Source organism: Nuphar pumila, chromosome 4 (genome assembly GCF_984573655.1).
Source record: "Nuphar pumila chromosome 4, dmNupPumi1.hap1.1, whole genome shotgun sequence".
NCBI classification, from domain to species: Eukaryota; Viridiplantae; Streptophyta; class Magnoliopsida; order Nymphaeales; family Nymphaeaceae; genus Nuphar; species Nuphar pumila.
Window position 1 is genome coordinate 6,710,463 of NC_143252.1, and position 25,333 is coordinate 6,735,795.

Below are 25,333 nucleotides of genomic sequence, written 5' to 3' on the forward strand. Positions count from 1 at the left end.
CTCAATTCCCAACTCATTAAGTGGTCTCAGGTCCATATAAGAGATTCGATGGCCAAACCCTAATCTATCATTTCTCACCTAACCTAAAGGGACATACGTGTCATTACTGTCAACAAAAATTACAGGGGCAGGATGACGCCAACGGACGTCCATGACGTCAGTACACCGTTGTCAATTCGAGTTGAATAAAGACCCTTTGTACTCAGTTGGAGTAATCTTGGACTCTTGGGGACGTCAAACCCCGAAATTGGGGCCTCCCTTCAACTTCCTTCTCTCTCTAGGATATTCTCCCTCTCGACTTTCTCTCTCCTTTTAAAGCATAACATCTTTCGGATTTCTTTCGTTTTCCAACCTGGTTTAGTTTTTATCAGAAGGAATCAGTCAGGGGGAGAAGTCTAGAGGGGCCAAGTCTTCATCTTTTGTTCCATTTTTTTTTTTGCTGTCTTATTTTGTGTGGGTTTTGCTTTGATGATGGGTCGGTTGCATGGGATGAAAGAAGGGTGTGGGAGAGGGATGGTGGGTTGTGGGGATCAGTATGGTGGCCCTGTTTCCATGGTGGGTTATGGGGAGAAGGTGTCGCGGTGCAAGCGTCTTAGACTAGTGGCACCCAATCAACAGGTTTGGTTTTTCCTTCTCTGGTTTAGTCGAATTTTTTATCTTAGTATGCGTTTCGTTTTTTTGGTTTTTCATCTCCTTCTTTGTGATGACCTTCCTTTTTTGGTCTTTGTGTTGCTGATGATTTATAGGGGTTTCTGTGTTTTTTTGTACTTTTGTTTTTGGTTTTGCGAGTCTGTACTTTCTTATGGGACTCAGTGTTGTTAATACCCTGTTTTTAGCGAAAAAAATGATGGTTCCTCTGTTTTAGACTTTTTGTTGCTTTTCTAGATGTCTTTTATGATTTTTTTTGTCTTGTTCATCCTTTTACTGAACAATCTATCCGCCTGAACACAATCATCACCTATAGGAGGTGTTCTGAATTTTGATTCACCACACACACAGACATCCAATGAATAAGTTGGGTTACTTCATTGTTTTCTATGTTTGCTGTTTTTTTTATCGTTGGTGATAAGCATTTTTATGTATGTAGATGTTGAAAATAGTGTTTGTTAGATTATATCAAAGATTGCTTAGGCATGTTTTGAAGTTAGATGCACCCACTTGTCCTGAAAAGAAGGATATGTGATAAGTCAGGGCATTGTTTTATCCCACTTTTCTGGTCAACCAGCTCCATGTGGAACTTCTACACTCCAGAATTTTATGTTTGCATTGCGGCTATAATTTCTCAATCATAGAAGTAAAATCATTGTTTTCGACATGTAATTAGCATTGAAGCCATCCTTTCTCAATACTTAGATGTGGACCTTGCTGTATTTATTTACCATTCTTCACTCTCAATGTGCTTTCTTGCCATGAATTCTCAGCATATGATGAGACACCTCTATAACTTGGACATCACAATCCACCAAGGAGTTAAGAGAACTATCTAGAAACCAGGGACCCTGGGCATAGTTAGCAATATAATCAGCAGAGATTCACTAAAACATGAATATGGGATAAAAATGCTTTACATTAAAAGGACAGATCAGAAAAAATAGGAAATTGTAATTATGGTTCGATTCACTTTAGTTTTATAAACATGCATTAAAAAAAAAGTCTGTAGGTTGGTCACAAAGCCTTACAAAAATTACAAGGGTTGGTTTTATAGGTTCTGTCTCAAACAATAGGGGTTTTCACTTTTAAAAATTTTGTATACATAGATTTTGTTCGGTATTTCCTAACTAAAAGCACTTACAAATGTGAGATTTTTTCTCTGACAAGCTAGAGGATAGGAGCCACTGGATTTGAATTCAAGACCCATTGTGATTTGAACACAAGATTTGGTGAATTTGGACCTATGTTAAGGTTTTTGTTTTAAATTAGTCTATATTGTATAGTTTGTGTTTTTTTACAGGTTTTTTTTTATGACATTCTGGACCTTTTTTGTTTGCTCTGTTTATCAAAGTTTTGTTGGCAATACAGGTTATAAGAGAAGTTTTGCTAGTTATTGTATTGAAAACATGTCCAAGAAAAAACTTGGTTCACATGAGTCAATGGCTCATAGCAAAAAGTTCAACATGACTTTGCATGTTTAATGAAGATAGAGACACGTGCCTATTGACTGAGAGATATGACAAGCCCTGTAGCCTGATGTATGGGGCATGATAATCCTCTGTTGTGGGACAGGAGGTTGATGATAAGCCCATCTTGCTCTGCTTCAAGATGGGCAGAAGGGCTGACAGTATTATTTCAACTTGAACTGTTGATGAGTAGCTATTGTTGACATGATTGCACACAGGATGAAAAAGGTTATGACGGTCTATGGTCTCTTAAGATTCCAGGGAAAAAAGAAGATTGTCATGCACCATGTTGACAACATACCCTCGCATCTTGGTTGTGCTGTTCTTTTAAATGATCTCTGTAGGCCTTATTGGCCTACTGGCTATTGCACACAGTAAGAAATGGTTCATGTCAACCATTTGTGATGGCTTGCTCTCAGTGTGCCCTGGTCCAGTTGTGTGTATAAAATAAAGTTCTAAATGAGAGATGAAAAATAATGGTTGCATGCTCTCATTTATTGATTGGTTGGTAGTTTGAATTTGAAGCTATGTAACACGGACTCTTCTAACAGGGCACCGCATGGGTGCGGGTGCGGCACTTGGACACAACTTCCTTTGTGTTAGGTGAAGTCAATCACACTGAGGCCCATTTCTATCCAAAAGTAGATTCAGTTAACCCTAATCGAGTCCATTTTTATCTATATTATATATATATATATACCCTCCCCGCACCCAAGTTTTTTTAAAGTGCCGCATCGCCGCACCCGCACCCTCATCCTCACCCGCGTGACATAGATTCGAAGGTTGTGGGGAACAAGGAACTTATGATACTGCAAGCTCCTGTTTCTCTAATTTTTGTGTTGGTAATAAATCATGCATGGGCAGTTTTTGGTGCAGTTATAAGCTTAAAATTTCAGATTCCAGTGCTTAGCATTTGGATAGACTGGTAGAATTGGAATCTTGCACTTTACCTTGTTGAGTTCATTTTACACCATTTACAGCAAACAACAGTAATAAGTTTGAGGATGTTGGTGTCATTGATGGCCATCAATTCAAGATTACAAACATTTGCTTTAATCTGAATACATGGTTTTTCATCTCCACATTTTCATTTTATTTACCATGCCCTGCAAATAATTTTGGACATACATAGTCAATAGCATGGTCTTCAAATTGAAATTTACAGTGGATTGAGGTTGATCTGGATGAAGAATCAACTCAGTCAAGTCCCCTTGGTTTGACATTGAGAAAAACTCCATCATTTTTGGATCTCATTGAAATGAAACTATCTCAAGGACGATCGCCAAGGTCTGATTCAAAGCAGAATCTCAAGCATGAGATGGTAATGGATAAAGTAGACAATGTAGATCTAATTCCTCCTGGTGCAGAAAAGATGAAGGCTTCAAATTTCACTGCAACTTTTCTCAAGATAGGTTCATGGGAGGTACAATCTGTTTTCACAATTCGGTTTCGTTGTGAAACTTGGATAAGTTTTTATTCCTTATATGGCAGATAACTGACTGGATACTTTGTCGAATTATGGCTTTCGAACTTGCAGCGTGTTTCAAGATATGTTGGAGACTTGGTGGCCAAGTGCTATTTTGCTAAGCGCAAGCTGGTATGGGAAGTTTTGGAAGGAGGATTGAAAAGTAAAATTGAGGTCCAGTGGTCAGATATAACTTCTCTTAGAGCAACTTATCATGAAAATAAGCCTGACACTTTGGAAATTGAGGTTTGTATTTGACATTGTGATGTGGTGTTTCTTTGATTTGGGAATCAATATGAAAGCCTACGTATTTGGTCTTTCTGAAATCTTATTTATTAATAACTGTTATGCACAATGCAGATCTCAAGGGTACCCCACTTCTTTCGTGAGACAAATCCTCAACCTAGAAAGCACACTCTATGGCAATCTGCTCGTGATTTTACAGGAGGTCAGGCAGTTACATGCAGGTAAATAGGAGTTGAAGTCTTGAATTTACTATAATGTATTTACACAAGCATTGTTGAGTTTTACCATGTGTACAATGGCCAGTTTCCCTTCATATATTTCTGGTATGTGTAGTCTGTCTTCACATGTTTCCATAAAGACGGTGTCATTGAGTTTTTCATATTTTTAGGCACAATATATAAAAGCAATGACTTCAACCTTTTATCAAGTATATTACAAACACAGAAAGTGAGCCCCCAAAAACAAAAAAGGTCTATCTTGTTGCTCATGTTCGTTTCTCTATACAGGAGGCACTTAATTCAATTTGCTGAAGGAACTCTTGAGAAGCATTATGAAAAGTTGTTACAATGTGATTCTCGACTATGTATGTTAAGTAAGACCCATTTTCCCAGTTCAGGTTCTCCATATTTTGAGTCAACTGATGAGGAGTATCAAGGGCATGGAGGTCATCTTTCCCATGGTCTGACACAGAAGAAATCAACCATTTCATATGGATTCAATAGTTCAAATGAAATTTCTCATCCACCAGTTCAAGCCTACATTGACGCACCAAGAGTTAGTGCTCCTCTTCATCAAGGTGACTTTGAGCATTTCAAACCTGCGTGTGATTTTGAGACAACTTCCCCGAGTTCAAGTATGAATATCTTTGATTATCCACCACTGGTTACTTCTGATATTGCCTGTAAATAAGAGATTTTTTTATGAAAGAAAACTAGTGCAGATTCACATTCATATATATGAGAAGCATGCAAGAACAAAAATAACTTCATGGTATCTTTTCCTACGAATGCAGATATGGATTGTTCTATTAATGAAGATATTGGTGTTAGTGATTCTGATGATAGTAGAAGTCTGAGATATGGGGAACCAGTCCAGGGTAGCATTCATGATGTTCCTCAAAACACAAATTTGAATATGTCAAACTACATGGTGTTAGCCAACCAAGTCAACCATTTCTCTCAAGGGCATGCAGTCGCCTATAATCCCTCCTTTTCAGCAAATGGAGCGATGGGCTCTTCTTCCAATCAACAAGTTCTTGACAATATTGCCAGACATTTGCTTCTTGATCCTCTTATTTCTGAATGTTGTAATACTCAGAATCAGCCAATCAATGCGAGAGTGAAATCGTTGTGCTCTCTTATTGAAGCAGACAATATCTCCATGAGCGTATACCAAGAAGATAATTCTAACATGGTGTACAATCAAATTGCAGCTGAAAGCAGTCTTCTGTATCCAGACAGATATGGAGGCTACTGATGTCAAATGGATCCCTTATAGCCCTCTAGACCATCTGTTAACGTCCTATGTTACTCCAGATCTAGGGAATGCTTCACTATCAGAGGGAACAAGGGATGATTCCAATTGAACCAGTGCAGATTAAGATTGCTGAGTATTGTCTAGGGTAGGACATCATTGTAATTCTGCAGAGTGAGCTTCATTTCCCTTTAGAAAACAACTTTGAATTTGTTTTCTATAAAAATAAATAGTATTATTTTTATTGGGGATAATGCAACTTTCTGGTAATTTGCATTACTTTTTGAAAATCAATAATGATGCTTTAGTAGATGTTTTATTGAGAAAACTTTTGTTTTATTGCTCTGTGATGCTTTAGTAGATAAGTATATGAGTCAGACAGGTTATTTAAGGTGCCATGAAGCATACCTTTTTATTTTGCTAGACAAGGCAAGCTCTTCCCCTCCCCCTAACCTAAAATACTGACCACATATTATCAGCCCTCCTGTTGGTAAAACCTTTGATGTCCCCCTGCCCACTGGAGAATGCACCAATTTCAGCCTTCATGTCAGGTGACAAACCTTGAGGGCGCAGAGGTTAGCGCCTTAAAATGACTTGGGACAACCCCAATGGAAAGAAAAACTTCTAGAGAACTTCTAGTATATATTTTGTAGATTTTATGAACTCTTTTAACAAGACCTGTAAAGAAGACCTGATGTAATTTGCATGGGACTCGATTATGATTATGACATCGCATTTTTTTACCTCTCAATACTAAAGCCAAAGTAAATTGATATGCATTAGTCACCAGTGTTGTTTCATGTAGTGCTAACTATGGTTGAAACTGCCCACAAGGGCTCCGCTCATACGGTAGGGGCAACTTGTGAATGTCACCAAGTTTGACGGACGTCACAAGTTTGAAACGTACGGTGGCGTCCCTTGCTGCAAGGTTGAAGCGGGGCCTACTCCCCAGCAGGCAGGGTGAACCTCAAAGGTTTTACCAACTGGTGGGGGTTTCTTCCCTTGGATTATCCCAACAAAAAATTTTGTGGTTGACACTTTTGCTAATTCTTTGTTTTCCAAAAAAAACTATTTCAGTGTAGTGCTGCACAAAATGTACCCAAGTTTATGATTTTTTGACGTTTCTAGTAATTGCAAATTGCAAATGTCCGAATTGAAGCTTGAACATGTTCCAAGTAATGTGACTATGACATGTTCTACCTTAGAAACATTATTATTATTATTATATATTTCAAAAACTGTGAACTGTTTAGTTTATATGGGATTTCAATGCTCAAAAGGGCTCCGCACACCTCGCTAGGTGGGTTGGCTTAAGATCTTCAAGTTGAAGCAGTGTTGTGAGAGGCGTACGCCTCGGAGGTGAGGCGCATGCTCAAGGTATTGAGGCGCACACTAAGTACCTAAAGCGTACTTGAATGTACGGTGCCTTCTGTTGTGTGACTGCATCATGGAAGATGATTCCAACTGCACAAACCATCCCCCGACTTCCCTTCTATGTTGCACCCTTTGATTCTCATCCATCACACAGTTGTCGTATCCTTAATAGTTCTAGCTGCTTCCACAAGGCTTCCAAATATGTTTTTAGGCCAGCCCCCTCTTTAACCTTTAGATCTTCTGTCATCCGAACGATCCTCTATGCTTCTGGGAATCGACTGTTGTTAACCCTTGACTTATAGACAATGAGGTTCAGGTTGTTAGTCCCATATGGTCGGTCACACATTGTATTATTCTTCCAAATTTAATATATCGTCATTTCTTGCACGTTCAATCCCCTTGCCTTGGCTTTGATTTCTCAATCTTCATTATTTTAAAATTTTTATTATTTTATTAATATTATATATTTTATTATTTTGATCATGAAGCTTACGCTTCAACGCCTCGAGGCTTACGTCTCGATTCATAACATGCTCAATGCCTCACTTCGCCTCATCACATTTAACAACCTTGAGTTGAAGGACGTCAAGAGAGTTTAATGGTCAAGTTGCACATCTCTTGTCTCAAGTTGAAGCAGCAGGTTCCTTGATAAGCAAAGAGGGTGATGAAGGGGTTTTAACCATTTAAGAGTGTGTTATATGGCAGGGTGTCAATCTCTTCCTGGTGCACCACCTGAACCAAGGTTTTCCCTCATTATATATATATATATATATATATATATATATATATAGAGAGAGAGAGAGAGAGAGAGAGAGAGAGAGAGAGTAATGGGTCCGTGCTAAACCGTGTGCTCAATTGTTTTTTTCATCTTCTCCAGTGCTTTTTATTGGGTTCCAGCCCTATAAATGTGTTGGGCATTGTTGATTTACTGAGAATTCATACCTGGATCATGTGTTTTTGATGAAAAAAATGATGTTTGGAGCCTTGAAAATTTACAAAGGTTTTAGACAGTTGATTTTTTGAACTTCATAAAAACCCACTAATGTGTTGGAGTCAAACACTTCAAGAGCTGTGATCCCTAAAAAAAACAATTTCATAGATCACATCTATACGGTCATAATTTAAAAATAAAATAAAAATGCCCAAAAAACCTATTTAGCATGCGGTTTAGCACGGACCCATTACTCTCTCTCTCTCTCTCTCTCTCTCTCTCTCTCTCTCTATATATATATATATATATATATATATATATATAAGAATTCAAAAAAACAGTCCACAGCAATAAAAACATTATGGTTCTCTAAAATGCCCGGCTATTCCTGCTTAACAAGCGTGACCTGAACAACCAACGGGGGGCTCTGCTTGTCTTGTAGGTGCAGCTAGTGCACGTCGCCTTGTGTTGGGACGTTGCAAGTTCGAATTCCAATGGTATCATTATTAGGGGTCTGCCTAACCCCAGCTTGCCTTTCAAAAAAGCAAAAAAAAAAAAACTGACCTAAACACCTATCATTAGTGTAAAATTTGTCGAGCCTATCTTACAAGTTTGAATGAGCCCTTTGCGACAATGTTAGAATTTGTTTGCGAACTAATTTGTTTTTCAAAACAATTTAGAAAATCAGCTCAAATTGAATTGAATCCTTTTGACCCAGGCTATTTATTTTATTTATTTCTAAAAATGTAAAAAAATGTCATATAAATTAGTCGAATACAAATACTAAAAAAATTTGTCTAAAATAAAGAAAATATAGAAATACAGTAAATGATGCCTTATAGGATGAAATCAATGAAGGCCAAAATTTTATTTTGACAACACTTCTTTAAGAGTACCAACATCAAATTTTTTGGTGTTTTTAGGTTGGAAGACAGGGGTGTCAACGGGTCGGGTTTGGTTCGGACCTAGGTAGAACCAAACTTGGACCAGGTTTTTGGGTATGGTATCGGGTCCTGAACTGGGTCTACTATAAGAAAAACCATACTCGGATCTGATAAGAACTACATGAACCGGACCCGGACCATACTGATAAATTTCAGGCCTTAATCGGAACTCAGCTCTGGTCCGATATAAAATTTCACAAACTATACCCGGGTCAATATATTAATCAGACCTTTGGGTTTGGACCCAATTCTTAATCGGGTCTTCACCATACCCGGACCCTATAGGTTTGGTCCGGGTAAACCCGACCCGTTGACATTCCTATTGGAACAGCCTAATTCAAAACACGGACTTCGTTGAAGAAACCGCATTGAGCTCATGTACGGCTCAGATTACCTCGACAGAGTAAGCACTTTTTTCTGATTTTCGTATTTATTGTAATGTGCGCCAGGCTTATGTTAGTGTAAATACAAAATAAATAAATCACTCATATCCTTCACATCAAGTGGCTGTAGTTTAGTGGTAAGAATTCTACGTTGTGGCCGTAGAGACCTGGGCTCGAATCCCAGCAGCCACACCTTATACTTTTTATGTATCGTTTTTCTCCACACCTCTTTGGGTCGGTCCGCATCCAACCCAATTGGATTTAGTAAACCCCTTAAACCTCCAATGAGTATTTCCAAATCCAAATAATGTAGAGATTAACAACGATCCGAAACACTTTAGGTTTAGGTCGTTTTGCGATACCCATTCAGTTTGTGGGGCGGTATGATCTGATCCCGATCTGTACCAGATCCAGTTCAGTTAGGACAAAGGAGATAGTCCTGTTAATTATCTAGGTCAGACCTGAGGTTTGCGCATGGGAAACTAGGTATGGTTTATGAAATTTTATACCAAACCTGGGTCCGACTCGAGTTAGGCTTAAGATCTGCAATTTTCAATTTAAAACATGAAAAAAAACAGGTATCGATCACGTCGAGTTCTGGTTTATGTAATTCTTGTCAGATCTGAGCAATGTTGTCAGTATCAGTGAGTATCGGTCAATACATATGGTATCGTATCGGCAGAAAATCAATACGCATCACTCTTGAATCAGTTATTTTTAATAAATGTAAAAAAATATTAACAAATATTTTTTAAATCTTAATTTAATGGTTTTAAAAACGTTTCACGTTCTGCTTGATACATAATAATTTTTTTTTTATTTTTTGGCCGAGAGTATCGGTATCGGCCGATACTGCTGAATCGTTGGCCAAAGGATTCAGGGCCGATACCGATACTGACAACATTGGATGTGAGTATAGTTTTTCTAATGAAGATCAGTTAATAAGTGGGTCTGGACCAGTACCACCAAATACGGATTCGGATCCACTCATTTCTAGCGGAGGTCCGACCTGTTGACTCCTTTAGAACCAGTTCTCATGAAACGAAGACACAATTCTCGTGGAAGAAGAAAATTTTTATTGAGTTCAAGAAATAAGCCCGGACAGCCATAAAGGCATCTGTCATCACTTATCTCCACATGGAACCCTACGAGTTTCTCCGCGCTTTATACTTGATTTTTGGGTTCTTTCGGAGGTCAAGCAAGCACTGCTCTAAACCCTAAAAGTAAAAATAGTCCCAGTATGGTAAAAACGATGGCCATTCAGGAGCATTCCTGGTAAAAAAGATCAGGGGATCTTCCCGCCAAAATTTCCCGCCCTAAATCGGACTATTTCATCTCTCTATCTGGCTCGCTCGCTCGATCGACGCAGAGGGAAACGAAGAAGAAGAAGAAGAAAGAAGAAAGAAGAAAGAGAAGAATAATGCCGGGCCCCGATTACAAAGGAGACAAGCGTAAAACCCTAACCCTAATCCCTCGATTCTTCATGAATTGGTGAAATGCGAGTTTGGCCTTGGCCGGTAGGCGGGCTGTCAAGGTTCCATTCCCCAGGGAGTCACCCGCTTGAATTAATGCGGAAGCGCGGCGACTCCATGAGGGCGACGGGTAAGCCACGGGTTTACAATGCTGCAACAGCGACCGTAAGTATGGCAGCCATAGCCAGCACGACTAGGTCTCTGGTTCTGGGAGTGGTTTCTCCGTCCTTCATGAAAAAAAAAACCCTCAACTTTTCATGAAATATCTCACTCTCGCCACCCCCCCCCCCCCCCCCCCACACACACACACACACACACACATTTTTCTTTTCTTCATTTCATTTCTTTTCCCATTTAAACGGCCTAAAGTGTTCCATTTTGTCTTGTTTATGGTAATTTTCGTGTTTTTGTTACCTCCTGTAGAGTTATGCAAGGAGTTTCTGAGCAATTTCGTCGATGCCGATGGAGAAGTCAAGTATATGAACATCCTGGTCAGCATCTCTCTCTTTCTCATCGTCTACTTCTTTTCTTGAGTGGTTGATATTGAGGAGGGAAGGAAAAAGTTGGTTATCTAATAATTAGATTACATTTCCTTTTTTTGTGTGCTTCGTCGGGGTTTCATGTAGGTTGTAGCTTGATTTATTTGTCGTGTTTTCTTCGATAAGAAGAAATCATGCAGAGGTTTCATTTCTTCAATGTTATTTTGATAAAATCTTCTGATTGATTTGAAAAGCCGAAACAGATAGATTTGTGTTAACAGAACATTATTCTCGATTCATGGAAATACTGGGAAGAAGTACGATCTTCCTTTTTATCTCTCTACGAAACGTTTCAGCATACATGGGTAGGGTTTAGGTAGAATGGTGTCTCTTTGTTCGTTTTTTCTTTTGTTAATCCAAGAGTCTGATGGTCCACACATCGCTGATTTGTGTGTTTGGATTGGATTTTGATAACTCATACACCGTGAGAATGAAAAGGAATTTCAATTTGGAGATTTGCAGAAATGTGCTAGAGTATCGACCGTGCCAGTCTTATAGTCATGGCCCTGATTTGCTTTATGAGTGTTCTGCTTTGTGTGTTTGTTTTGTCATGCTGATTTAAATATTTTTGCATTGTTAAATACCAACAAAATATAGGGTAAAAATTGTTATCTTTATCTTTCTGGTGGTTTCTTTTAGATTTAATTTCCCTTGAAGCTCACAATCATGTTTTACAGACCATTCGAACAAGAAAAATGTTTAAACACGGATTATTAGGTGGAGGAAATGTTACAGCAACCTTGTGAAAAATGGATTTCAGAAAAGAGATTTCAAGCCTAGAGGCACGTTCTTAAGATCGCTATCTTTAGAACTTCAATCGCCCCACTCCGAAAATTCCGAAGATGCGAAAAAGGGTTTTGTTACGACTGAGTTTCCAGGATACAACTAGGCTTGAACCTCAAGAGAGTCACTGCATCGCAAGAACATATGACCTCTCCCACACATGAACTCTGCAAGCCAAACCTAGAAGAAAGAAATGTGAAAACTGGAGAGTCAGAAATTCTGATAATTCAAAAGACGGAAAAGGAAGGGATTTATAGACTTGTGAGAAAGGCCAAAACGTTTTGAGATAAATGAGATTAATGGCCATAATTCAGATGGTTTGAAAATAGGACGAAAAAGGTCCTTGAACGGTCACCCACCTTTGACTGTCAATCAAAGGCCTTCAAAACCGTCTAACAGTCACCATCCAACATAAACTCAATATAAATGCTATTAAAACCTTTCAAACAGCCAAAGGTGCAAAGTGCGCCATCAAAATGCCACATTGCGACTCAAGCGCCCTTGCGTGTGCACGTGCGTGCGTGCGCAAACGGCGCGTCCGTTGATGTGCAGCAACGTCCGCAATCCACCTTAAGACTCATGGCTTACCAAAGTAAATAATAGATAACAAACTCTCTATTTAAACCTCTTGAAAAACTTTTCTCTCTTAGATATGGGACTAAACATTTTTCAAAACACTTTTGGTAGTAAACAAAATCATCAAGATTTAATATTTTAAAACTTTCCTAACAGGAAGCATATTGTAAACTGTAAATGTGATGGTTGTAAGCTTCCAAAATGAAATCAATATTTTTTCTTTGTTTGTAGTCGTATTGGGAAGAGTTGGTCGGATTTAAGGAACTTAAGAAATTTAGATTCATTGTTGGTTAGCAATCCTAGCTATCTTCTTTTTTCATGTGTATATAAATATATTATTCATTGTTGCTGACTAAGTATTGTATTCATCATTGCAACAATAACTTCATGCAGCAAGACGTTGCCAATAGAACATTGCGCACCATTGAAATTGAATTGGATGATCTTGACACGGTAATTCCTTCAAGCCTCCATTTTAACTTTATCTAGAACTATATATTATTATATATGACATGTAAACACTTTGATCTTGGCAGTTTAAGGACTCTGAAGGACTTGTTCAACGTGTTCGAACAAATACCCGCAGATATATTAGTTTGTTTGCACAAGCTGTTGATGAACTTCTGCCAGAACCAACAGTACCTTATCCAGGTGATGATGATGTTGATATATTAATGACCCAAAGATTAGAAGAAAATACAGAGACTGGTGATACTACAGATCCGTTTCAGAAAATGCCTCCTGAGATGAAGCGTCTCTTGTAAGTACCTTGTAGTTGAAGATGATGAAAATGCTAAAGATTTTTAAGAATAATAAAATCATTGAATGATGCCATTTTCTTTTCATGTACCACCTTGCCAATTTTATCTCTGACATAAATGAACTTACTTTATTATTACTTGTCATTCTTGATGTGATTTTAACCTTTTTTCTGCAATATCATGCCTATTGAAAGCATTGAGCATTTGAAAGTGATTAAAATACTTCAGATTGTGTGGAAAATGAAATGATTGAACGATGCCATTTTCTGATACACCACCACAGGGTCTGATTGTTAAACTGATGGCCTGTGCCCATAGCCTGAAGCCTGATTCAAACCTAGGCTCAGTTCACTTGGGTGGGGCTGGTCTCTTGACCTCAAACCACCCACCCACCCACCCCACCAAAAGATAAGGAAAAGGGAAAAATTGAAAAGAAGACAAGCGATTTCAACCAAGTTGTCTCGTATTTAGTCCACACAGCTCTTTGCTTTCTTGGCGGTTAAGCTGTCACATAAGTGCGGGTGCAGATGTGGGTGCGGATATGGCGCACTGTAAAAAAACTTGGGTGCGGGGATGCGGGGAGGATATATATATATATATATATATATATATATTTTAACAGTTTTAAGTTAACACTAATGAAATAAAAACAATGATCATATCATCAATTCATCATGCATAAATTAATGCAATAAATCCAATTAATAATCTACAATTGTTATTCCTCAACAATAAAAAATAAAACCACACTGGTGCGGAGGTTTATATATATAAATATATGGATGTGTGTGTGTGCATTTATGTATTTATATATATAATATATATAAAACTGGAATTTGTTAGGGTTAACTGAATCTACTTTTGGATAGAAATGGACCTCAATGTGGTTGACTTCATCTGACACAAAGGAAGCCATGTCCAAGTGTTGCACCTGCATGGGTGCGGGTGCAATGTGGGTGTGGTGCCCTGTTAGAAGAGTCAGTGTTACATAGCTGTTAAGCAAGCATGGTCTGCTCAAGTTGTTGTTCTATCCAACACAAATGTGGCCTATAATTGGTTGCATTAACAACCATAAGCAAAACCACATGTTCATTACTTAAGCTGAAGTGAATATTTTGATCATGAGAAAGATATTCTTCTTAGCAACTTTGTTCCTCATGCATGCTTGATTCTTCACATATACTGCACTTAATTGCAACAAATTACAGAAAATTTTCTACGTGTCTGGGCATGTAAAAATTGGTTGATCTTATTCCATAATTTGACTTGTAATCATTTGCTGTCAGCGCTGCAGCAAATCCCTAGGCATTGGACTTGAACATTACCTTTGTTTCACATAAGGAAACAAGGACAAAAACTCCTTTTAATTTGAAGTTTGAAACATAGTAACATATATCACAATTTAACATGAATTTAATATCTTAACAATGTTTTAACAATTTTTTTGTATTATTTATTGTATAGATACCAATATTTTCCAGAAAATCAGATTTTTGTAAATATCGTGAGATTTTCCCGAGAACGACATTTGAGACCATGGTTTGAAAGCAAATTATATGTCTTATTTTAAAATGGTTGGAGTGATGCCTTTATGACCAAACAAGCTGCAATTCAGGATGAAGTAAAGTCAGTTGCTTTGGCTTGTAAAATTTTTTGAAGAATGAGTATTCTTCTGAAACTTTCTTGAACAAGCAACACTAGTAAAATTTTGTCAAGGTTGACAACAAAATTGAACAATAATGATAAGCATATGGTTTGAAAAATGCAACATCTTGGAACTCCAGACTTGTTTTGTATGATGGTTGTGGTTGTGATATATGATCAATAGAATATTGTTTGCCAAAGTGTTTTCCCTGAAATGGCACATATGCATGCTTTAGAAAATTGAAATAGTACCTGAATTTTTTCTTGGTCATTCTTCAAGGTTATCATAAGAATGCTGAGTCTGCAGCTATACATTGATAAAACTACACTAGGTTTACCTTGTTTGCATCTTTCATTTCTTTTTCCTTCCCACTCACTCAACTGTGAAGAGTAATACGTAATAAGAATGGTGAACCTGCTAGCTTGTCTTGTTGCGAATGATAGATTTACAACATAAATTCTAACTTGCTTGTCCACTGACTGCAGTGAGGTGTACTTAAAACCCTTCTCTAAAGAGCGGGTATTTACTATTCGAGAGGTTAATTCCTCATATATTGGCCAGCTTGTGAAGGTATCTGGCCTTGTAACTCGTTGCTCCAATGTCAAGCCTTTGATGCAGGTTGCTGTCTATACATGTGAAGCGTGTGGGTTTGAAATTTATCAGGTACCAAACTTTGATCATATCTGTTTTAGGCTTATATGTTTACTGCATGTGTTGATGTCTCTGGCACAATCACAGTTGCTACTTGTCTGCACATAAATCTTTAAACAACATGACTTAATTAAATACTCAAGCAGAATATGTTTAAAAAGGTAGGATGGCTTACCAAAGCTACAATGCCATTGAAGCATTTCATTTGGTGATAAATCTTATAGAACATTTTCTTTTTTGTTTTCCCCTCATTTAGGTAAAAAGGTTGCTTTATAACATTAAAGTGGTTTTTAGTAATGGATTATCACCGTTGTATTCAGAAATAAAATGCTAGCCTTCTTAGAAGTGCAGTAACATCTTCTTCGGAGGTGAACAGGATTTTTTATTTTTTAGAACTCTTCGACATGGCTTATTTTCCACACCTTGCTATAACAACTCATTTTCTCCATTTTCCTGTAATTATTGATGTGAAAATAAATAACAAGCTTGTTTAATAAGTTTGAGGTATATTTTTCATAGTCTTATAATAATGATTTTATGCCACAAACAGGAGGTTACTGCTAGAGTGTACATGCCGCTATTTGAGTGTCCATCAAGTAGTTGCAGAACAAACAACACAAAGGGTAACTTAATCCTCCAGCTAAGAGCTTCGAAGTTCATGAAGTTTCAAGAGGTATGATATTCATTTCTGCATCTAGCTCTATAAATTCTACGGGCAAAAACAAAAAATACATTTTTCTTAAATAATTATATAGATGATTCAAGTACATCAACCCATTTTGCAAATTACTGAAAGTATCCCCAGAAGCTCTAAGATAAAAAAGTATGTTTTTTGACTACTTGGTATACAAAAAATATGCCTAGTAATGGCTTCACTGGATTTGTCTTTCTTACTAAAGTTGAAATTTGAGATATGCAGGACCATAAAACTAATTCTTTCCCAAAAACACTGGCGGTCTTGTGTTGCTTTATTGCTAGAAATGTGGACATTTTCTACTGCTGTGGAAATGGTTTTGGATGCGAAGTATGGTTGGACTTACAACAACTTAACCAAGGGGCTTGGGCTCAAATGCCATAGTTTCCATATAGAAAATTTTGAGAGAAAAAGAGTCAGAACCTAATAATCTTTCTTGAAAATGAGGGAGCCATTAGATGCTGCTTATGGATCTTTTGGATTACCGAGTAAACAGGGTCAAGTAAAAAGGATCAATGGAATTGAAATAATCTGAACCCAACAAAGCTCAAACACCATCTGGTGGTAATTGGTATACATAGTTAGTTCCTGTAAACATGTAGAATTGTGACTGCAGCTGCCTCCCTTTTTAGAATCATTGCATTTTCTTTCCTCGTATTGTTGAATCCTCCTTTATTGAGATTTCTTTATTAGTCTAATAAAAGAATTTACTGCTTGCTAAAAGTTTTTCACTGTTAGAATCAAGGTTGTAAGTATTGTATAGTAACCTGTATTGGTTGGGCCCAAAATATGATATGTATTGTATCATAAAAAGTCATAATTTTTTTTAAATTTTTTTTTTAAAAATAGAAAAATGTCAAAATTATAATACGCATGAAACAAGAAATGCACAAACTGCAACCACAAAATCACATATGAAGCATTTCTGTCTCTATGAGCTGCATAAGACATCATCAAACATCAACTCATGCTTTCATATTACATGAACAAAAATATTAGTGCAATAGTTACACTTGATTTTCAATTGGTTTTCACTCATTACTTGAGTGCTCCATTACCATGCCGGATCATCTGATGTCATCTTTGTTGGAGGAGTGTGAAGCCTTATTTTTACCTTTATAAATCTTTAATTTTCGTGGATCCAACTTGATTGTGGAAATGCACTCTTGACGAAATCACGAAAGCCCTCTTTCCGACGCAAAGATTGGCCCCCAAAACGGTCTCACAACTCTTAGGGTGTGTGGGAAACCCTCAAAAACTCTTTAAAACCAACAAACATAAACGCACAATTTTGCCCATTTTAAGTTCGCAGACATCGTATTGTATGATACATGTGATACACCTACGATACACACTCATATTGAGACGCGAGTGTGTATCGTATCAATCTCTTGTGTCGATACGATACTGACAACATTGGTTAGAATGACAAATGGTACCTTTCTATAAATCCAATAAAACTAGGTTTCAAAGATTTCAATTATCTTGAGGAATTTAGCAGTATTCATTACTTATTTTGTGCATTACATTGATTTTCTTGTTTCTTTTATATAGCACTAGATGTTCATTAAACATTAATAGGAGAGTCTAGCTGCATAATGAACTATTTGAAATGAAATAGAGACAAGTCATAGTTAATTTGATATACTAATTGTCCAATTTTCATGGTTTGTTAGCATTTTAACTTTTTTTCCCCTCATTACTATAGGCAAGAATCCAAGAGCTATCTCAGCATGTTCCAAAAGGCTGCCTTCCACGGTCTTTGACTATTCATATCAGAGGAGAACTAACCAGAAAGGTTTGATGATAAACAGAAACTAATTGACATACAACTTTGTTGTTTCTGATTTCTAACATATTTTTTTCTTGTCAGGTTGGCCCTGGTGATGTGGTTGAGGTATCTGGGATTTTTCTCCCTATTTCTTATACAGGTTTTAGAGCAATGAAAGCTGGCTTACTAGCCGACATATTCTTGGAAGCAATGTCTATTACTCATTCCAAGAAAAGATACGAGGAGTACGTTGTTCCATTTTCTCCTTTTTTTTTTCTTTTTGGGCTTCATTTACTAATTTCTTGATATTGAGTTGGAGAATACTCTGGACTTTGAATGACCTAAGATAACTATTTTGTTCATCTCATATACATGCAAAAAAAAGTTATTTATTACTTTTTGTGCAAATTTCCACTCAGTCTTCTAATTTCCTTATTTTATTAGTTCTATATTTTGAAACTATCAAGCCTAGTTACATGCTTTGGTCATGGACCTGATGTTCAACAATAATTGACTTCTTTGTCCTTTCCTTTTTTTCTAGTTTTGGTTTTCATCATTTATTTTCTATTCAAGGTGACACGTGCTAATATTTAATAACACATTGCTTAAATATGTCTATAGTATGGACATTTTTTACCATGGTATTCAATTAAATTGCCATGTAAATATTGCAATGAATAAATTTACCATGTTTCTCACGTCTACAATTTATAATTTATGGTTACTACTATTGGTAATACCATATATTTTTTACTCAATTAAACCTGCAGATTTTTTCTCTTTTTGATCTTTAAATTTTGAAAGAAAAAATAGGGGTAAGTTTGATGCACACGAGTTGAACTTCAAGCTTGTTTCACTCATGTAAACTAGTGTATAGGCTCGGCTCGATCCTGGACCATTGGTGTTCAGATTCGACTCGTGTTGAGTATCGAGCTGAGCTGGTTTCATTTCGGGCTAGAGAGAGAGAGAGAGAGAGAGAGAGAGAGAGAGAGAGAGAGAGAGAGAGAGAGAGAGAGAGAGAGAGAGAGAGAGAGATATTTGAACCTTGTTGTTGTTCCAACATCTTCTCTCTCTACCATCTCTCCTCTATCTGCAACCCTCTGAACCCGCCTCCTTCCTCCATCCCCGATCAGCTCCTTCGAGAGCTCACCACCATCACCAACCTTGCCCGCCGTTACTCCTCCTCCACCTTTGCCAATGCCACCATTCCCTCAGATCTCATCTTGCTTCACCGCCGTCTGTCGCCTCCCGCTAGGCCGGTTACTCGCCACCAAGTAGGACGAGTTTTCCTCCCCCATTGGCATGGTTTGCTCGAGCCAACTGGTGCTCCTTCACCGGGACCTTCATGGCCCTTTGAGTGCTGCTGGAGCTGCAAATATATATATATATATATATATATATATATATATATATATATATATATATATATATATATATAGAGAGAGAGAGAGAGAGAGAGAGAGAGAGAGAGAGAGAGAGAGAGAGAGAGAGAGAGAGAGAGAGAGAGAGAGAGAGAGAGATGGTCCTTGTCAAGTCTTATTTTTATATAATTAATATATATTATATAAAATATAAATATGAGCCTATCGAGCCTTTTTGAGCTCGGTAGGCCAATCAAGCTCGAATCGTTTGCTCGGCCGAGCCTCATGGCTCAGTTCAATCTCGATCGATTTATGGGGCGAGTGGAGCTCCAGTGGAGCTTTATCGAGCCGAGCTGAGCCCGAGCTAGCTTGGCTCGTGTGCATCCCTACATGTCATGAGCTTATTAGTTGGAGGTTTTAAGGCCTCTTTTTGATTGGTTAGAGTTACCTTGTTTAGGGGCTAAGGTTTCTATGATAAGAAGATAGACATGAGGGGGTTTTTGGAATTCTTAAATGAAGGTTAGGTTCATTGTATAGAAGTTTTGAGAGTTTGAGATAGGAATGGTGGGTTTCTAAAGGTTTATCATTATTATTGGTTTATCATTATCCTATGCGTGAATCTAGACCAAATGAGGCAAATGAGTCACGAACGATACATTCTGCTAATGATACATCATGAAGTGCTAACTACACATAAGGGAGTGCTAACGACAATTCACCATTTTTGGATTATGCTAACAACAATTCAAGACCTTCTAATGATAATTTAATGCATCATTATCAGTTTCTAATGATAATCCTCAATTGTCATTAGCAACCAGTTGAGATAACTCCGACATGTTAGCTTAGTTTGGCCGAATTCGATAAATTTGGTGGTAAAAAATGCACTCAACATGGGCCCTACTTGAAAAACAAGATTTTTACTGATCAAGTCCACCTTGTTCTGGTCAAACTTTCTACTTTGATATCACATTGACCTAATTTTTGTCTTCTTTGAAAGCTGGAATTCTTTAGTTTATTTCATCTTTTGGACAAAAATCTTGAGGATGCCGTTTTGAAGGCCAAAAATGAAGCTGAAGTTGGAATAACTCTAAAATGGGCCGAAAACACTAGATTTTGGCATAAGACTCTTGACATTCAATGACCTGGTCAAAATTAGGGTGTCTACACGACCATAGTTTGTTTATTGGGAAACATGCTTTGTAAGTCTTTTGTTATAAAATTTTTGTACATATGGGGCTAATATTTTTTAGAATTTTAAATGGCATCAAAAGCTCTTGATTTAATGTGTGTACTCATCGTTATCAAAAACGCGCCTTGAGGCGTAAAAGGCACACCTTACCTTGAGGAGCAACCCTCTTTGTCTCAAGGCGGAGGTGTGAGGTGCAATTTTTTTTTACAACAAGATTTCTGGGATGTCACATAATCAACAACAACAACTACGCCTTCATCCGAAAACAATTGGGGTTGGCAATATAAACCAAAAAAGAAAATCATTCTGGGTCTTCCACATGAATCCTTCTCCAATCATTTCTATCCAATGCCATGTCCTCGGTGAGGTTCAAAGCATTCATATCCTTTCCTATCATCTCCATCCAAGTCTTCCTAAGCCTACCCCGACCTCTTTTAACTAATATATTTTCCCATTTCTCCATCCTTCTAACTGGAGCATCATTAGGCCTTCGCCGAATATGTCCAAACCACCGTAAATGATTCTCTCATCTTATTTTCAATGGGTGCAATGCCTACTTTCTTACGTATCTCCTCGTTCCGAATCTTATCTTTTATTGTATTTCCACACATCCATCTAAGCATACGCATCTCAACTACACTCATTTTTTGAATATGATGTCTCTTGGCAGCCCAACATTCTGTACCGTATAGTAAAGCGGGCTTAATAGTTGTCCTATAAAACTTTTCCTTCAATCACAATGGCATTCTATGATCACACAACACTCCAGTTGCACTTTTCCATTTCATCCACCCAACCTTTATCCTATGATTTACATCTATCAATTTCTCCATACTTTTGAATGATAGATCCCAAATATTTGAAATAATCATTCACCGGTATTTCTTGCTCACCAAGCTTCATTACACTCTCATCATTACTTTGTTGCTTACTAAACCGACATTCCATATATTTTGTCTTACTCTTACTCACATACGCCACGACACATTTTCTTGAATTGATCTCGTAAGCTCATCCATCACTATAGCAAATAGGAAAGGGCTTAAAGCAAATCCTTGATGTAACCCAACCGTTATAGGAAAATTGGTTGTCACCCCTCCACAAGTGTGGACATTGGTTACTACTCCTTCGTACATATCTTTAATTATACTAACGTACTTGAGAGAAACACCTTTCTTCATCATTGTCCACCAGAGAACGTCCCTAGGTACTCTCTCAATAAGTTGTCTAAGAAGATGTATAGCTTGATGTCACATAATCAACAAGAATACACAATTACTTAAATTGGTAAAACAATTCATAGGATTTCCAACTATCTATACAAATAAGCTACTTTATAGAAAAAAAACAGAGCCTTGAGGAACTGAATGCTCTATTAAACCATCATAGAGACATGCATCTCAATGGCCTCTAGTCTGAACTAATATATAAATCAGAAAGACAACTTTTTTTTTAGAATAATCTCATATATTTTCAGTTATTTCAGTTATGTAATCAGTTTCTTAGTATATTTTAACTTTTGTTGGTTAATCTCATATATTTTCCAGTTATGTAATCAGTTTTTAGTTACTTTTATATGTTAATCTCATATTTTTAGTAGTTATTTTAGATTTTCTATTTATTATTGGTTGTTATTTCATCAATAAAGCATTTCTTTATTTCTTTATATTTTTAGAGATTTTTTATAATTTTTTTGAAGTTTTCAAAAAAAAAAATTTAGGCTTACGCTTTACGCCTCGCCTTGTTTTTTGGTGGAGCTTCTCGCTACGCCTCAATGCTTTTCACAACACTGCTTGTACTCTTTTAAAAACACTGTGGTGATAACATTTCTATGGTCAGATGGACAGAACATTTAATGTAAATATCAGAAAATCATTGAACCTGCTAGATAGTATGATACTATATGTACATACATACCTATGTATATATAGGTTGCCAGAGTGAAAAGCATCAAATATTTGACTACCTATATTTAACAACTCATTCGACTAGTGTTGCTGTTGGTTTTTGACTTCATAGCCAATGCTCTTCTTCTATTGTTGATTCTCATTTGTTACAGTTCTGATTTTGCTACTTTTTCCCCTCATGATAGATATGAACTTGGGGAAGATGAAGAGCAGATCCATTGTCTACAAGAAGAGGGTGATATTTATAATAAGTTGGCGCATTCTTTGGCTCCTGAAATATTCGGCCATGAAGATGTTAAGAAAGCTCTACTTCTTCAACTTGTTAGTGCTCCTGATAAGACTCTGAAGGATGGAATGAAGGTAGTCTCTTAGGAATTTTAAATTTACTTACTTTTATGAGGTCTTTTATGGAATTTTAGTCTTTCAGTAACCTTGAACTAATTTCTTTTCTTGATTGATGTTTGTTCACTTTACTAAATATTTCAAAACTTGCTCCGTGGGTGCAGATCAGAGGGGACTTGCATATTTGTTTGATGGGAGATCCTGGTGTTGCCAAAAGCCAGCTTTTAAAGCACATAATAAAAATAGCTCCAAGAGGGGTTTATACCACCGGAAAAGGAAGTAGTGGGGTTGGTCTAACGGCTGCTGTTCAGAAGGACCCTGTCACTGGTGAGATGGTGCTTGAAGGAGGTGCTCTGGTAAGTCCAACGTTTTGGATCCTTATATGAACATGGATAAATCACTAAGCGCCAAGCATTCAAGTTCTGTTCCATCTGAAAATTATTTCTTTATGGGCTTCAATCTCCTTCTCTACTGTTTATCAGCACTAAGTGAAAATTGCTCATAACATATACATATCTCTCTTGACTATGCATTGTCCTTAAGAAATTCCCTTTATGATTCTTTCTGAATAATCTAAAGATGCTTGAGTTGCCATCAAAATTAAAGGGATAATAGTTAACTGCACTGTTGGCTTTCAGAATTTCTGTTTGTCTTCATTAATTATTCAAATCAACTGAAAATCCTGGAATTCCATGGAATTCTGTTCTACATTTTGGATTCAAGGCTAATACTTTCTTGAGTTCTGCTGCTTTGATAAATTCTCAGCAAAACCAAAAGTTTTCTGCAGGTGCTAGCAGATAAGGGTATTTGCGGTATTGATGAATTTGACAAGATGGAGGAATCTGATAGAACTTCAATTCATGAAGTTATGGAGCAGCAAACTGTTAGCATTGCCAAGGCTGGAATAACTACATCTCTAAATGCTCGAACTGCTGTTCTTGCAGCTGCAAATCCTGCATGGTAATTGCGGCTTAAGTTTTTTCCCTCTTGATTTTCTGTCTTTGTTTTAGACATATTACAGATTGAGTAATTGCCATCTTTTAGCCACAAGATCCTCTGTAATGTTGCCACGAATCCCTCTAATTCATTATATTTTCATCTATTCAGGGGGCGATATGATCTTCGTAGGACTCCAGCAGAAAACATAAATCTTCCACCTGCTTTACTCTCAAGGTTTGATCTGTTGTGGCTAATTCTTGATCGGGCTGATATGGACAGTGATCTTGAAATGGCAAGGCATGTCACCTATGTGCATCAACACCAGAAACCGCCTTCCCTTGGATTTAACCCAATTGAACCATCTTTGCTAAGGTAGTTTTTGTCTCGTCAAATTAGTTGTCAGCTTTTAGCTTTAGCTCCTATAGCTCTCTCTTCCTGCACCATTGGAAAGTGGGCTTTGATTTAATAGCTTTTCACAAATAGTGGTGTGTATTTTGCTTAAGAGAAAATTCTCAACTTATAATCAATAATTACAATCATTGTTCATCTATTATCCAGAATACTTATTAAGTGATTTGCAGCATTTTTGGTTGTGACCAATTAACAACGCTTTATTTTCTGCTATATGGTCTAGAGCTTTTATAGCAAGGGCAAGGAAAGAGAACCCAGGTGTTCCTGAAGACCTCACAGAATACATTGCAAGCGTGTATGCTGGCATGCGGCAAGATGAAGCAAAGACCAATACTCCTCATTCTTATACAACAATCAGAACACTTCTCAGTATCCTTCGGCTGGCAATGGTATGCTTACACCTGGAAAATTTTTAAGTACCCTATTTGTTTTCTTTTTAATTCGATGCACCTATATGTCATTATATGTATATGCTTTCTTAGGCACTGGCAAGGCTCCGACCATCAAAATTTGTATCTCAAAGTGATGTTGACGAGGCTCTGAGGTTGATGAGAATGTCAAAGTTCTCGCTCTATTCAGATGAAAGAAGAAGGTCTGGTCTAGATGCCATATCTGATATCTATTCTATCATAAGGGATGAAGCTGCAAGGATGAACATCATGGATGTGGGATATGCTCATGCACTTAACTGGATCTCCAGGAAGGTTAGTACCCTTTCTGCAAGTTGTAAGCTTTTCTAATACAAAATCTTGTACATGGATTCTTGTCAATTTAAGATGGACCTTATTTTCTGAAGTCTGTGCATCATTGATGACTGTAGCTACCTTGATTTCTTTTCTTCATGAAGAGCTCAGTCATCAAAGTTCAAACTGTACCATCTTTGCATATTTTGACAATCTTGAACTTGTTTTGGGTTGGTTATGGTACAACTGGTGAAGTGAGACTTGGACTGGTTTGAATTTTTGCAGGGGTACAGTGAAGCTCAGCTGAAGGAATGCTTAGAGGAGTACGCTTCACTTAACGTGTGGCAGATTCATCCTCACACTTTTGATGTTCGGTTCATTGATGCATTTTAGACTGCCTTGTTACTCGGATTTGCTCTCGTGCCGTGTCTTCTTGTAATATTCTCAGTGGAGATTTAGGCAATAATGCTGTATCTCGTGTCGTTTTCACCATATCCTTGTGACAGTCATTATTAGACCATATACTTGCCCCTTGTATATCTCAAGAGCTGCATCTCCAAATGAACAATCAATGCTTGTGTCTATGGTTTTTCTGCTTTTCTTTTTTCAAATTTGGATCCAAAGTTTATCTGATTTCCTTTGTACCTGATCCAGTATTATCACATATACGTTG

At 37.3% G+C, this 25,333-nt stretch overlaps 2 protein-coding genes and 1 non-coding gene across 3 annotated transcripts; all 3 read left to right on the top strand.

Annotated features, from left to right (window-relative positions):
- Positions 1-433: 433 nt before the first annotated feature.
- On the top strand, positions 434-5,304 carry LOC149839197 (uncharacterized). The gene is made up of 6 exons (XM_090003949.1): positions 434-618; positions 3,283-3,540; positions 3,655-3,828; positions 3,943-4,049; positions 4,335-4,411; positions 4,841-5,304. Exons 1-6 carry the CDS (start codon positions 469-471, stop codon positions 5,302-5,304), a joined length of 1,230 nt encoding a protein of 409 aa, XP_089860075.1. The 5' UTR covers positions 434-468.
- A 3,749-nt stretch (positions 5,305-9,053) lies between these two features.
- Positions 9,054-9,125, top strand: TRNAH-GUG (transfer RNA histidin (anticodon GUG)). Its single transcript has one exon. It is a non-coding gene; the product is annotated as a tRNA-His (tRNA).
- A 1,184-nt stretch (positions 9,126-10,309) lies between these two features.
- Positions 10,310-25,268, top strand: PRL (Minichromosome maintenance (MCM2/3/5) family protein). Its single transcript, XM_090004029.1, has 15 exons — positions 10,310-10,384; positions 10,829-10,896; positions 12,697-12,756; positions 12,840-13,063; positions 15,195-15,372; positions 15,911-16,033; positions 17,763-17,852; positions 17,928-18,070; positions 22,471-22,645; positions 22,792-22,983; positions 23,415-23,587; positions 23,735-23,938; positions 24,201-24,366; positions 24,460-24,681; positions 24,946-25,268. Exons 1-15 carry the CDS (start codon positions 10,354-10,356, stop codon positions 25,051-25,053), a joined length of 2,157 nt encoding a protein of 718 aa, XP_089860155.1. The 5' UTR covers positions 10,310-10,353; the 3' UTR covers positions 25,054-25,268.
- The last annotated feature ends 65 nt before the right edge of the window (positions 25,269-25,333 follow it).